The following is a 14,246-nucleotide window of genomic DNA, read 5'->3' as shown; positions in this document are numbered from 1 at the left end:
GACATTCCTACAAATGTAAAAGAGAGGCTTGTAAGAGCACTTCCAAATGAAATCAGCAAGACAGGCGGATTACTCAATGTTGCTCCCATTGCTGTTGGTATGGCGTATGAAATTACTGTCAATTTAAACATTGAAGATGGGCTTGTCAATGGTGCATGCTGTCATGTAAAATACATAGAATACAAGCAATCAAACACAGACAGACCCAGCATTGTATGGGTACAATTTGAGGATGATACAACTGGAAATGAAGCTAGGTCAACATATAAACATTTACGTTCACACCACATTTTGCCCACCTGGACTCCCATATTTGATACACAGCGCACATTTTTGTACAACAGAAAATCCTTGATCAGGATACAGTTTCCTCTCAGACCAGCAGCAGCTAAAACCATACATAAATCACAAGGATGCACTTTAAACTTTAAAGTTGTAGTGGACATGACTTCCACTAGAAAACAGCCACATATGCACTATGTAGCAATGCGTCGTGTAAGAAATCTGTCAGACTTGCACATTATAAATCTCAATGAACAAAAAATTTCTGTTGACACTGCAGTTAAAGATGAAATGCTGCGGATGTACACGGAGGCTCCATTACAGTTGTGCTACATACCACCTTACACTCTCTCCTCTAACAAACTCAAAGTTGCTTCCCTCAATGTAAGATCTTTACCATTGCATATCAAAGATATCAGACATGATTTCAATATTATAGCAGCTGATGTGTTGGCTTTTGCAGAAACAAAACTGAAAGCAAGTAATTCAAATGACAGCTTGAAGCTTGAAGGTTTTTGTATTGAGAGAAATGACCAACAAAACACTCGGACTCCACATCATGGACAAGCAATTTATTTTGGCAAAAACATTCAATTTGCAAAAAAATATATCTTCACTTCATTTGATTTTGAGTGCATGATTGCCAATGTCAGCAAGGAAAACAAGAAAATTCAAGTTGCCATTATTTACAAATCACCAAAATGCTCGTATTTAAATCTAAAAGCACAAATTCTACACCATATAAAATCTGTGATAAACACTGATGAACCTTTTGTGATTTTAGGGGATTTTAATGTTGATACCTCAGACAACGAAACAGTTCTACACTGGATGGAGTCAGAATTCAATTGCAGACAGGTTGTATCATGTATCACAACTGACCTTGGTTCTAAACTTCACCTAATTTTTACGAATGAACAAAATTGTATATCAAGCACTGTAGAATGTTGCTGGTCAGATCACAAACTTGCTTATTCTGCTTTTTAAACATCACTTTATAGCATCCAAGTCGAAACCGGAATGAACAAAAATATTTTCTGGGGGGAATGCAGTTCTTCCGGCCCTCCACTTTTCTTTTTAATTGCTTTTTAGGTCATCTGACCCAAAGGGTCAGGATGACCTATAGTCATCGTGTTTCGTCCGTCGTCGTCCGCCGTGCGCCCGTCCGCCGTGCGCCGTCCGTAAACTTTTTCTTTCAAAACGCTACTCCTCCTTAACGCTTGGGTGGATTACTTCCAAATTTGGTTTGAAGCATCATTGGGGGAGGGCAATCATATTTTATATAAATGAGGCTGGTCTGACCCCTGGGGCCAGAAGGGCGGGGCGCCAAAAAGGGAACTTAGGTGAATATTGCTATAAAATCCTACTCCTCCTTTACCCTTGGGCGGATTACAACTAAATTTGGTGTGAAACATCATTGGGGGAGGGCGGTCATATTTTATATAAATGAAGTTGGTGTGACCCCTGGGGCCTGAGGGGCGGGGCCCCAAAAGGGGAACTTTGATGAAATTTTGCTATAAAATCCTACTCCTCCTTAACCCTTTGGTGGATTTCAACCAGATATTGTGTGAAACATCATTTGGGGAGGGTGATCATATTTTATATAAATGAGGCTGATGTGACCCCTAGGGCCTGAGGGGCGGGGCCCCAAATGGGGAACTTTGATGAAATTTTGCTTTAAAATCCTACTCCTCCTTAACCCTTTAGTGGATTTCAACCAGATATGTTGTGAAACATCATTTGGGGAGGGCGGTCATATATTTTATATAAATGAGGCTAGTGTGACCCCTGGGGCCTGAGGGGCGGGGCCCCAAATGGGGAACTTTGATGAAATTTTGCTATAAAATCCTACTCCTCCTTAACCCTTTAGTGGATTTCAACCAGATATGTTGTGAAACATCATTTGGGGAGGGCGGTCATATTTTATATAAATGAGGCTAGTGTGACCCCTGGGGCCAGAGGTGCGGGGCCCCAAAAGGGCAACTTTGATGAAATTTTGCTTTAAAATACTACTCCTCCAAAACCCAAAAGTAGATTATTACAAAATTTGGTGTGGAACATCGTTAGAGGAGGACAATCATATTTTATATAGATGAGGCCCCTCTGACCCCTGGGGCCAGAGGGGCCGGGCCCCAAATAGGGAACTTTGGTGGATATTTGCTATAAAATCCTACTCCTCCTTTACCCTTTGGTGGATTACAACTAAATTTGGTGTGAAACATTATTGGGGGAGGGTGGTCATATTTTATATAAATGAGGCTGGTGTGAGCCCTGGGGCCAGAGTGACGGGCCCAAAAAAGGGAACTTTGATGAAATTTTGCTATAAAATCCTACTCGTCCTTAACCCTTTGGTGGATTTCAACCAGATATTGTGTGAAACATCATTGGGGGAGGGTGGTCATATTTTATATAAATGAGGCTGGTGTGGCCCCTGGGGCCAGAGGGGCGGGCCCCAAAAGGGGAACTTTGATGAAATTTTGCTTTAAAATACTACTCCTCCTAACCCCCATAGTGAATTATTACCAAATTTGGTGTGAAACATCATTGGCGGAGGACAATCATATTTTATATAAATGAGGCTGGTTTGACCCCTAGGGCCAGAGGGGCGGGGCCCCAAAAGGTGAACTTTGGTGAATTTTTGCTATAAATCCTACTTCTCTCTAACCCTTGGGTGGATTAATACGAAATATGGTGTAAAACATCCTTTGGGAAGGGTGGTCATATTTCATATAAACGAGGCTAGTGTGACCCCTGGGGCCTGAGGGGCAGGGCCCCAAAAGGGTGGTGAATATTTGCTGTTAAATCCTAATCCTCCCTAACCTTTTGGTGGATTACAACCTAATTTGATGTGAAACATAAGGTGACGGCAATCATATTTTTTAATGAGACAGGTTTGACCCTTGGGGAAAAAAAGATGGGGCAAAAGGAGCGCTTAGGTTAAACATTTCTTAAAAATGCAATTCCTCCTTAATGCCTTAATTGATTACAACCATATTTAGTATGAAACATCATTGGGGAAAGGCAATCCTAATTGATATAAATGAGTCTTTTCTGACCCATTGGGACAGAGGGGCATGCCCCAAAAATGGGAACTTGGCTAAAATTTTGCTTTATGATGCTGCTCTTCCTGGACAAGCTAAATGGATAAAAACCAAATTTGATCCAAAACATAACTGGCTGCGATAAATAATTTATGGTACATTTAATAATGCTGGATTGAGGGGTGTGTCCCTGCTGTAAGTGTAAGTGTTTGTCAGATGACCGTTAAGGCCCATGGGCCTCTTGTTGTTTTTAGGTCTCCTGAGACGAAGTCTTAAGTGACCTATTCTAATCGCCTTTTGTCCGTCGTCGTTCGTCATCCTTCATACGTTTTTGACTTCTTCTCCAAAACCCCTAAGCCAGATTCAAGGAAATTTGGCAGGAAGCTTCTATGGATAAGGGTCAACCAAATTTGTGAATTATATGGTCCCCATCCCCCCAAGGGCCTGAGGGGCAGGGCTAAAAGGGTCAAATTGACTGAAATTTCAAAAAACTTCTTCTCTACTCTCAGATATGATGGAATCAAGCACTCTTCATAAATGGAAGTCTTAAGGTGCTTTACCAAAATTGTGAATTTCATTACCCAGAGGTCTCAAGTTTGCCCCTTGAGTGGGGGGTAAACTTTACTATAGTTTATATAGGGAAATCACATTTTTGACTTTTATTTGTTGGATTTATAATGGAATTCAATCTAATTTGGTCAACATTATCGGTATGGGTTGATGGGTTGACAGATTAATGGTATGCACATGTTGGCCCTGACAAACCCCCAGGGGCTGATGGACGCGGCTAAAAAGGATAAAATTGACTGAAATTTCGAAAATCTTCTTCTCTACAATCAGATATGATGGAATCAAAGGTCTTACGTTGCTTTACCAAAATTGTGAATTTCATGACCAAAGGGTCTCATTTGTGCCCCTGGAATGGGGGAAACTTTACTATAGTTTATATAGGGAAATCATATTTTTAACTATAATTTCTTTGATTAGTATTGGAATTAATTCTAACTTGGTTAACATTATCAGCTTGTGATGGCAGTTGATGGTATGCACATGTTGGCCCTGACTGACCCCCAGGGGCTGATGGGCGGGGCTAAAAGAGTCATTTAAATTAACTGAAATATTTCAAATCTCAGGTGACCGTTAACACCCATGGGCCTCTTGTTCCTTTTATTCTGTTTGAATGTGTGAATCAGTACAGGGAGGGGGTGGGGTTTTGATCACAGGGGTTGACACTGACAGTATTACATAGCAGCTCATGGCTGCGATGCTGCTAAAATTTTCAGACATATGTATGCACATTAGATTTATTCTCTTAGCTTTCTCCATTTGTGTCACTAATTCTTGGATCTAATATCTCTATAATATGGATTTGCTATGATTCAGTTTTCTGCAATTCCAACAATACAGGACCCCCCCCACCCACCTTATAACGCAGCTTTGTGACTTCACTTCGATGTTTAAAGCACATACTGTGCTAAACTGCTAGCAGCTGAGTGATACACCAACCCAAAATACTGTTAGTGTGAACCCCTTAAATGGAGTTGTATAAGAAAAAATAGTGAGTTCTATGCTAAGAATTAAAACAAAATATTTACAGTAGAGGGTCCTGTCAGCAATGTCATAACAAAAATCTTCTGTATGTATTTATAAATATAAATGTAAAATGTACATTTTGATCTAAATATTATATATAGACTTTCAACAACTATCTCCAAATAGTTTTGAAAATTGAATGATGATCATTGTGTCATACTTGTTAACATATCTTGTACTATTTTTCAAAAACGATTACAAAACTTTTTGTCATTAAGATAATGAGTTACAATGACAAACTATGATTTGTATAACTATGATTTGTACATATATCTGATGTCACATTGCCTTCATTTGACTTCTATTATTTTTCTTTGATCTTAATTACAGTACCTATATAATATATCATGGTAAGAATAGAATTACAAATATTTCAAACATTTATTACCACAATACTGTACCATGGAAAGGATGTTTGACCAAAGTCTTCAATCCACTATGGACATTGATTACCACTATACTGTACCATGGAAAGGATGTTTGACCAAAGTCTTCCATCCACTATGAACATTGATTATCACTATACTGTACCATGGAAAGGATGTTTGACCAAAGTCAGCCATCCGCTATAAACATTGATTGTACCACTATACTGTACCATGGAAAGGATGTTTGACCAAAGTCTTCCATCCACTATGAACATTGATTACCACAATACTGTACCATGGAAAGGATGTTTGACCAAAATCTTCCATCCACTATGAACATCGATTACCACTATACTGTACCATGGAAAGGATGTTTAACTAAAGTCTTCCATCCACTATGAACATTGATTACCACAATACTGTACTATGGAAAGGATGTTTGACCAAAGTCTTCCATCCACTATGAACATTGATTTTACCACTATACTGTACCATGGAAAGGATGTTTGACCAAAGTCTTCCATCCACTGTGAACATTGATTGTACCACTATACTGTACCATGGAAAGGATGTTTGACCAAAGTCTTCCATCCACTATGAACATTGATTACCACTATACTGTACCATGGAAAGGATGTTTGACCAAAGTCTTCCATCCACTATGAACATTGATAACCGCTATACTGTACCATGAAAAGGATGTTTGACCAAAGTCTTGCATCCACTGTGAACATTTATTACCACTATACTGTACCATGGAAAGGATGTTTAACGAGTTTTCCATCCACTGTGAACATTGATTACCACTATACTGTACCATGGAAAGGATGTTTAACTAAAGTATTCCATCAACTGTGAACATTGATTATCACTATACTGTACCACGGAAAGGATGTTTGATCAAAGTCTTCCATCCACTATGAACATTGATTATCACTATACTGTACCATGGAAAGGATGTTTGACCAAAGCCTTCCATCCACTATATTGGACGCTGGGAAAACAATTGATACTCATATACTCACTTAATCAATATTCATAAGATCATTCACTATCATGACGTTGATATTGAACTTTTGAATCACTTATGAATATGCAAACTATTGTAATAATTTTTTAATCACTTTTTTCATAAAAATGTGACATCATTAAAAAAAAATATCTTAATATCGAAGGCATCAAATGACTCTATGATAATTACTTTACCAGTGTTGATATAATTGTATTTACCTTTCACAATTCTTTGTTGACTATTGAAATATATAGAGGATATCTAACAGTGTCTTCAGTAATACGAAATATATTTCACGAGAGGGGCTAATATTTTGATATTTTTCACGACTGCACACTAGTGAAAAATATCAAAATATTAGCCCAACTCGTGAAATATATCTGGTATTACTGAAGACACTGTTATATATTCTGTTTATTACATTTTTTATCTACGAAAAACCTACCCCGTATGCTAACTAGGCCTACAGCGAAAGTTTGCATACAAAAAAGTAGTTCCCCCTGTCCAGGTGCTGACATATATGTTGGGCTTTCTGATTAGTCAATTATTTTGGTATTTTCTAATCATTAATTTGATTTGTCAAATCAGCAAAAGTGATATTTTTCACTAAATATATTTTGCACGAGTGAAAAATATCACTTCTATAGAATGAATAATTTTTGATATTTCACTGGTAAAAATGTGATAATGTTATGTATACATGTTGTTTCTACTTTCATATCATGTAATAAAGAAATATGTAAGTTATACTAATATATACCATAATCCCGCCATTGCATGCATTGATTAGTATAAATCCAAAAAAATATAGCCTTTAGTAATAATAAATTGGAGAGCATCACTGGCTTGTCTGTAAAGAAAGGGTAAAAATCCCTCCATAAAAACATAATTCATTCAAAACAGCATATTCAGATATAGTAGTATATGCAAGTAATGTACATATGTAAACTTAACAGGATATTATTGCTGTAGTCCATATCTCAGGTAGTTAATAATTCCTCTATTTATAGATTAATATGAAAATATCTATTTTCCTTTACACAAAAATAAAATTGTATCTACAAACTTGGTAGCCCTTCACCCCAGCATGCTACAGGCCCAATATTAAGTTCCTGGGCCTCTTGGTTATTGAGAAGTCGTTTGAAGATTATAGCCTATTTGACCAATGCAACCTTGAATGAAGGTCAATGTCATTAATTTGAACAAACTTGGTAGCCCTTCATCCATGCATGCTACAGGCCCAATATCAAGTCCCTGGGCCTCTTGGTTATTGAGAAAAAAGTTGTTTAAATGAAAAAGTTGACGCCGGACGGACGACGGACGCCGCACCTAGGCATAAGCTCACTTGCCCATCGGGCAGGTGAGCTAAAAATTGCTGGGTCATTCTTGTTCAAAATAAGGCCAGCGACCTCTGAAGGAGTCTACAATATTTTAACAGAGACCTTGTTCTTAATTTTTCACAGGTCAATACTACGGGTAACACAGATAATCTTGATCTATGAAAACATTTCCCTCCCTCCAATAATCGCTCAAAATGATTGGTTTCCCCGACTCATATAAAATCAGAATAGGCCCTGTTGCCTCCCTCATTTTATTTCTTTTCTTTTTTTTCTTTCTTCTTTTTCTTTTTAAATATTGTCTCACAATAAGTACTGTACAATGGCTAACGGGTCTATCACGGACACACAGCTTGTGAATGTCATCAGTGAATATGGAAACATGGAAGATTCGACAGCATCGGAATCATTCCCATTCAGTAAATTATTTGAGTAAGTATATACTTTGGTTTGGTTTGGTTTATTTTGTTTAACGTCCTACCAACAGCTAAGGTCATTTAAGGACGGCCTCCCGTGCGTGCGAAATGTGAGTTGAACAAATTAAAAAATATTGGACTAGAGCTGACATATTAGTGTCAATTCATGTGTCTACCAAGTTACTAATGTAACTAAAATATACACACAAAGAATTAAAACCAATGAAAAACCTTACCTTGATTTTAGTCTTCTTTTGATGGAAAGCTGTGTGAGAGTTATCTTCAACACAACACAAAACGATCCACACAAATAATGGAGATTCTTCTGTGACAAAGTCCTGATTATATTATTACAAGATCTAATGGAAATTTATTGAACAGCTCTTATGAGATTCTGTTTAAAAGTTGTACCATATTTATATATATAACTAGATTCACATCGTCATAGCAAACACAACATAACAACATACAATTGGTCAACAGCTTTGTTATTATTTTTAAATTCTACATTGACTGGTCAATGGATTCGTTTGAATTCTAGTATAATGCAAGCTTTTTATTTTTATTCGCCAACAGCTTTATTATTATTTTTGAATTCTACAATGATTGGTCAACGGATTTTTTTTTTTGAATTCTCACTTGTTGTGAAACCCGAGTTGGACACTAAATAGGATACTGACCTCTGAACCCATTCACACACTTGTTGTGACATTTGAGTTGGGGTACTAGATAACTGCTTCCCCCAGTGACCGAGTTCTTTGATCAAGGTCAAGGTCACTATGTCATGGTCACTAGGTCAATGGGTCAAAGGTCATACCTCGTTATGTTCATACACGCTGCTTACAACCTCTGAGTACCCCTCCCCGAAAAATCATTATGACTTTGTTTAACACCGATTAGAAATGATAATGAAGAGATTAACAGCTTTGGTGTTCCTTGCGCTAATTAGTGAAGTTACGGGTGGTAATTGTCGTAAAACAGGTGAACTTGTTCGTTGCAGCTCATTCGATGCAAATGCTCTCCAGTATGGCGGGAAAGTACTACACTTGAGTGTTAGTAAATGGGAGAAAAGACTAACTAACATCAAAATGGAACGTCTACAGATAGATCAGACAACGATGGATTGTGATGATTTTATATTCAGAGAAGAGATGGAGATAATCCGGAATGGGAAAAGATGTGAGGTAAGTCAAATACCATACCCAAAGAATTTTAAATATTTATTTAAAATTTAGTAATACATCATATCAATGTCATTTACTCATTTCATTATATACTTTTTTTTCAAAAACTATCAGTGAACCCGTACAATACATGTATATAACGTTGAAATAGTTGTATTAGTTATGGCTTAAAAGTTCTTATTTTGTTACACAGAATCCTCCTGCATATTCAACTGAGCGTCAGACCTCCACTTTCGTCAACGACACTGATTATGAGCTTTACGGAAATTGGAGTAGCTACCATAGGTAAAATATTTGCATTTTATTGTGTTACTGACGATAGCATGATGTTTTAACAACAAATATATAAATTACGTATTTACAGACTACTTGAATTACATTAAAATCAAGCTAGCTAAATATTTATTTCATATATTAGTCCATAACTCAAACAATTTTTTAAATAGAGGAAAATATTGTTCTTTCAGTGAAACCTTGGATGTATGCATGCATCTCTATGGTGATCGTTATTGTGCTATTACTAGTTGTCTACTGTATTCTGCGCCGTCGCCGAAAGAGAAATGAACACACTTTACCAACTGCACTAAATATGGAGGTGATGGATGGGGATTATATCTGTGAATTATAACAAATTAAACTGGACTAAAGGAATCTTTTTATCCTTTACAGTGGTACTGATGATGCTAGTAATAGTGTTTCCGCTGCGAGAAGAATTACAGCTGGTGATCCAGCCAAGACGTGATGGTATTCGACAAGCCCCTGTGTTCCAGCCAAGACGTGATGGTATTCGACAAGCCCCTGTGTTCCAGCCAAGACGTTCACAGCGTAACGGGAGAAGACCTATGCGCTACGGATATAAGTGACAATGAATATGGACGCTACCGCTACAGTTACAGCTATATAGACTGTGAAATGGTGTTAAGAAAAAGAGAAATAAATCATTTAAACTTTTGTTTTGTCTTTTATTAGGTCACCTGAGACAAAGTCTCAAGTGACCTATTCTAATCCTCTTTTGTCCGTCGTCGTGCGTCGTCCGTCGTGCGTCCGTAAACAATTTACATTTTCGACTTCTTCTCCAAAACCCCTAAACCAAATTCAATGAAATTTGGCAGGAAGCTTCTATGGCTAAAGGTCAACCAAAATTGTAAATTATATGGTCCCCACCCCCCAGGGGCCTCAGGGGCGGGGCTAAAAAGGGTCAAATTGACTAAAACTTTAAAAATCTTCTTCTCTACTCTCAGATATGGTGGAATCAAACACTCTTCATAGATGGAAGGGTCTTAAGGTGCTTTACCAAAATTGTAAATTTCATGACCCAGGGGTCTCACGTTTGCCCCTGGGGAGGGGGTAAACTTTACTATAGTTTATATAGGGAAATCACATTTTTGACTTTTATTTGTTTTATTTCTATTGGAATTCATTCTAATTTGGTTAACATTATCAGCATGGGATGACAGTTTGATGGCATGCACATGTTGGCCCTGACTGACCCCCAGGGGCTGATGGGCGGGGCTAAAAAGGGCCAAATTGACTGAAATTTCAAAAATCTTCTTCTCAAGACCGAAATAAGTTGGAATCAAATACTCTTTATAGTTTGAAGGGTCTTAAGATGCTTTACTAAAATTGTGAATTTCATGACCCCGGGGTCTCAAGTTTGCCCCTGGGGAAGGGGTAAACTTTACTATAGTTTATATAGGGAAATCACATTTTTGACTATAATTTATTTGATTTCTATTGGAATTCATTCTAATTTGGTTAACATTATCAGCTTGGGATGGCAGTTTGAGGGTATGCACATGTTGGCCCTGATTGACCCGGAGGGGCTGATGGGCGGGGCTAAATATGGTCAAATTGGCTGAAATTTCAAAAATCTTTTTCTAAAGACCGAAATAAGGTAGAATCAAATACTCTTCATAGTTGGAAGGGTCTTAAAGTGCTCTACTAAAATTTATTAATTTAATGACCTGGGGGTCATAAGTTTGCCCCTGGGGAGGTGTTAAATTTTACTTTAGTTTATATAGGGAAATTACATTTTTGACTGATTTGTTTGATTTCTATTGGAATTCATTCTAACTTGGTTAACATTTTTAGCATGGGATGAAAGTTTGATAATATGCATATGTTGGCCCTGACTGACCCCTGAGGGCTGATGGGCGGGGCCAAAAAGGGTAAATTAAATTAACTGAAATATTTCAAATCTCAGGTGACCGTTAAGGCCCATGGGCCTCTTGTTGTTTTTATATTGGAAAAATAAAAAGTTTTTATATTGAAACAAGAGGCCCATGGGGCCTGTATCGCTCACCTGGTTGGATTTGACCAAATGTCAAAATAATGTTCATGTTCAATTCCTTTTGTTTGTTAACCTCAAACAATGCTATTTATGGTTATAGCGTGGGGATCCCAACTGCTTTAAAGAAATAATGAAGTCCAGACTCTCTGTGTTTACAACATGCATTTATAACTTTATGACTAGTAGCGATTTTAAGGAATTACCTCTATTTCCCCATTAGGCGCCGCCCCTTTGGCCCCTTGGGGGTCAGAGTAACCATTTATGCAAAATCTGTTCCCCTTCCCCAAAGAATGTTTCTTACTAAATTGGGTTCAAATCCATTCATAAATTTATGACTAGTAGCGATTTAAAGGAATTACCTCTATTTCCCATATGGGGCCCCGCCCCTTTGGCCCCTTGGGGGTCAGAGTAACCATTTATGCAAAATCTGTTCCCCTTCCCCAAAGAATGTTTCTTACTAAATTGGGTTCAAATCCATTCATAAATTTATGACTAGTAGCGATTTAAAGGAATTACCTCTATTTCCCATATGGGTCCCGCCTCTTTGGCCCCTTGGGGGTCAGAGTCACCATTTATGCAAAACCTGTTCCCCTTCACATAAGAATGTTTCTGACCAAATTGGGTTCAAATCCATTCATACCTTTATGACTAGTAGCGATTTGAAGGAATTACCTCTATTTCCCCATTAGGCCCCGCCCCTTTGGCCCCTTAGGGGTCAGAGTCACCATTTATGCAAAATCTGTTCCCCTTCCCCAAAGGATGTTTTACCAAATTGGGTTCAAATCCATTCATAACTTTATGACTAGTAGCGATTTAAAGGAATTGCCTCAATTTCCCCTATTGGGCCCCGCCCCTTTGGCCCCTTGGGGGTCAGAGTCACCATTTATGCAAAATCTGTTCCCCTTCCCTAAAGGATGTTTCAGACCAAATTGGGTTCAAATCCATTCATAACGTTATAACTAGTAGCGATTTAAAGGAATTGCCTCAATTTCCCCTATTGGGCCCCGCCCCTCAGGCCCTTTGGGGGTCAGAGTCACCATTTATGCAAAATCTGATCCCCTTCTGCCAAGGATGTTTCTGACTAAATTTGGTCAAAATCCAATAAGAACTTTTTGACTAGTAGCGATTTGAAGCAAATGTTGACGGACGGACGACGGACGCTGCACCATGGCATGACCTTCGGTCCAGGTGAGCTAAAAATAAAAACAGTTTTCATATTCTCAAACATCAGAAGCTCAGAACAATGTACATTGAATTATTAATTCTATACGTAATATATGAAAATATTATTTGGGCAAGACTATGTTTTGAATTTGAAAACTGGTTTCCATCTCGTTTAGAGAAGTCACAGAATAACACGTTGAAAAGCACCATGTGAAAATACCGACCGGCATAATAGTTTCACAGTAAAGATTGAACAGCAAGGCGCTAATGGAATATCACCCAGGGGTTACCTATAGGTGACAAGGGATAAAAAAATCTTGGTATATTTATGAACAATAGAGTAAACACGCATACGCATGTAATTTGTTTTGATTTGAACAAGAGGTGTTAAAGATAAACATAGCACGTCTAGCAAATTCAACTGTTTTCATGGTGATAATAGAAGTTTCAGATTTACGTCAACCTTGTTTGTATATGACTAATATCCCATTAATGAACACATACACCTGGGAGAAGTGAATTCATTACGCACACCCAGTACTATCATTCTTACTCCGATCTTCATCGAGTACAGACCTCTAGAAAATCTTCGACTATGTCTAGTATAGAGGAAATCACTATACGTTATGCTAACCCCCGTTTTAGCAATTTGGATGAACTAAGGAAGTGGGCTGATGATCTAGGAATCATTCACTTTCCTGCTATTATTAATCGCATTAGCGATTTACAGGCATTGGAAGGAGATCCAATGGATATTCAATCCGTTGACCAGACTATCTACACAAGTCTGCTGGAGATTGACGACCCTGAGGAAGTGAAAGAAAGGGCCAAGTTTAACAATCTTGGTAGCCATGAAATGGCTGCGAAAAGAATCCGTGAGTTGTGCGAACATTGCTGTGAACATTGTACAAGTGTGTTTACCAGGAAAAGCTCTCTGGCCAGACACATGGAAAGTGTGCATGCAAGGAAAGCATTTGAGTGCCACAAATGTGAGAAGAAATTCTCATCGAACTTTAACAGAGTTCGACAGCAAAAGATGTGTACCGAGAAAACTTTAATACTACGCAGCTTCAATTGTAGCGTGTGTAATGCCAGCCTACCCACTCTGGCGGAATTAAAGAAACATTCTGTGTTTCACATTCAAGAACACAACAGAGAATTTGAGCCTATGCCGGGACCATCTCGTGAGCCAATGCCGGGACCATCACATGAGTCATTTCCCTACATTCTCTCTCCATGCCCTTTATCGGATAGCGAATCTGACGATGAAACCACTGCGATATCTGCACCAATGTCATCAAAAAAAATATACTTGTAGAACGTGTGGAGATTCATTTGATAGCAGGAAATCGCTGTATATTCTTCACATGAAACACAAACAGGAGGGTGCGGGACTTAAACTTCAGGATAAGCCATTTTCGGATGAGAATGCTCCATGGCAAACATCGAACGGTTTAAATGAAGAATTACGAGCTGTATTTGATGTGAACTCTCCACTGATCCTATAGGAAAACACTTCGGGGTTTGGTTTGGTTTGGTTTATTTTATTTAACGTCCTA

At 38.1% G+C, this 14,246-nt stretch overlaps 1 protein-coding gene across 1 annotated transcript; it reads left to right on the top strand.

Moving 5' to 3' along the window:
• The first annotated feature begins 13,282 nt into the window (after positions 1–13,282).
• LOC117341367 (PR domain zinc finger protein 5-like) lies at positions 13,283–14,005 on the top strand. The gene has a single exon (XM_033903223.1). The coding sequence runs from the start codon at positions 13,283–13,285 to the stop codon at positions 14,003–14,005; it is 723 nt and encodes a 240-aa protein (XP_033759114.1).
• Positions 14,006–14,246: the final 241 nt, after the last annotated feature.

Source organism: Pecten maximus, chromosome 13, assembly GCF_902652985.1.
Source record: "Pecten maximus chromosome 13, xPecMax1.1, whole genome shotgun sequence".
Taxonomy (NCBI): Eukaryota; Metazoa; Mollusca; class Bivalvia; order Pectinida; family Pectinidae; genus Pecten; species Pecten maximus.
The sequence above is the reverse complement of the archived record's forward strand: the minus strand, read 5'-3'. Positions and strand labels throughout refer to the sequence as shown.

What these genes read in the sequence shown, in the direction of transcription:
- LOC117341367 (XM_033903223.1), top strand. Translation starts at nt 13,283, where the DNA reads ATGTCTAGTATAGAGGAAATCACTATACGTTATGCTAACCCCCGTTTT.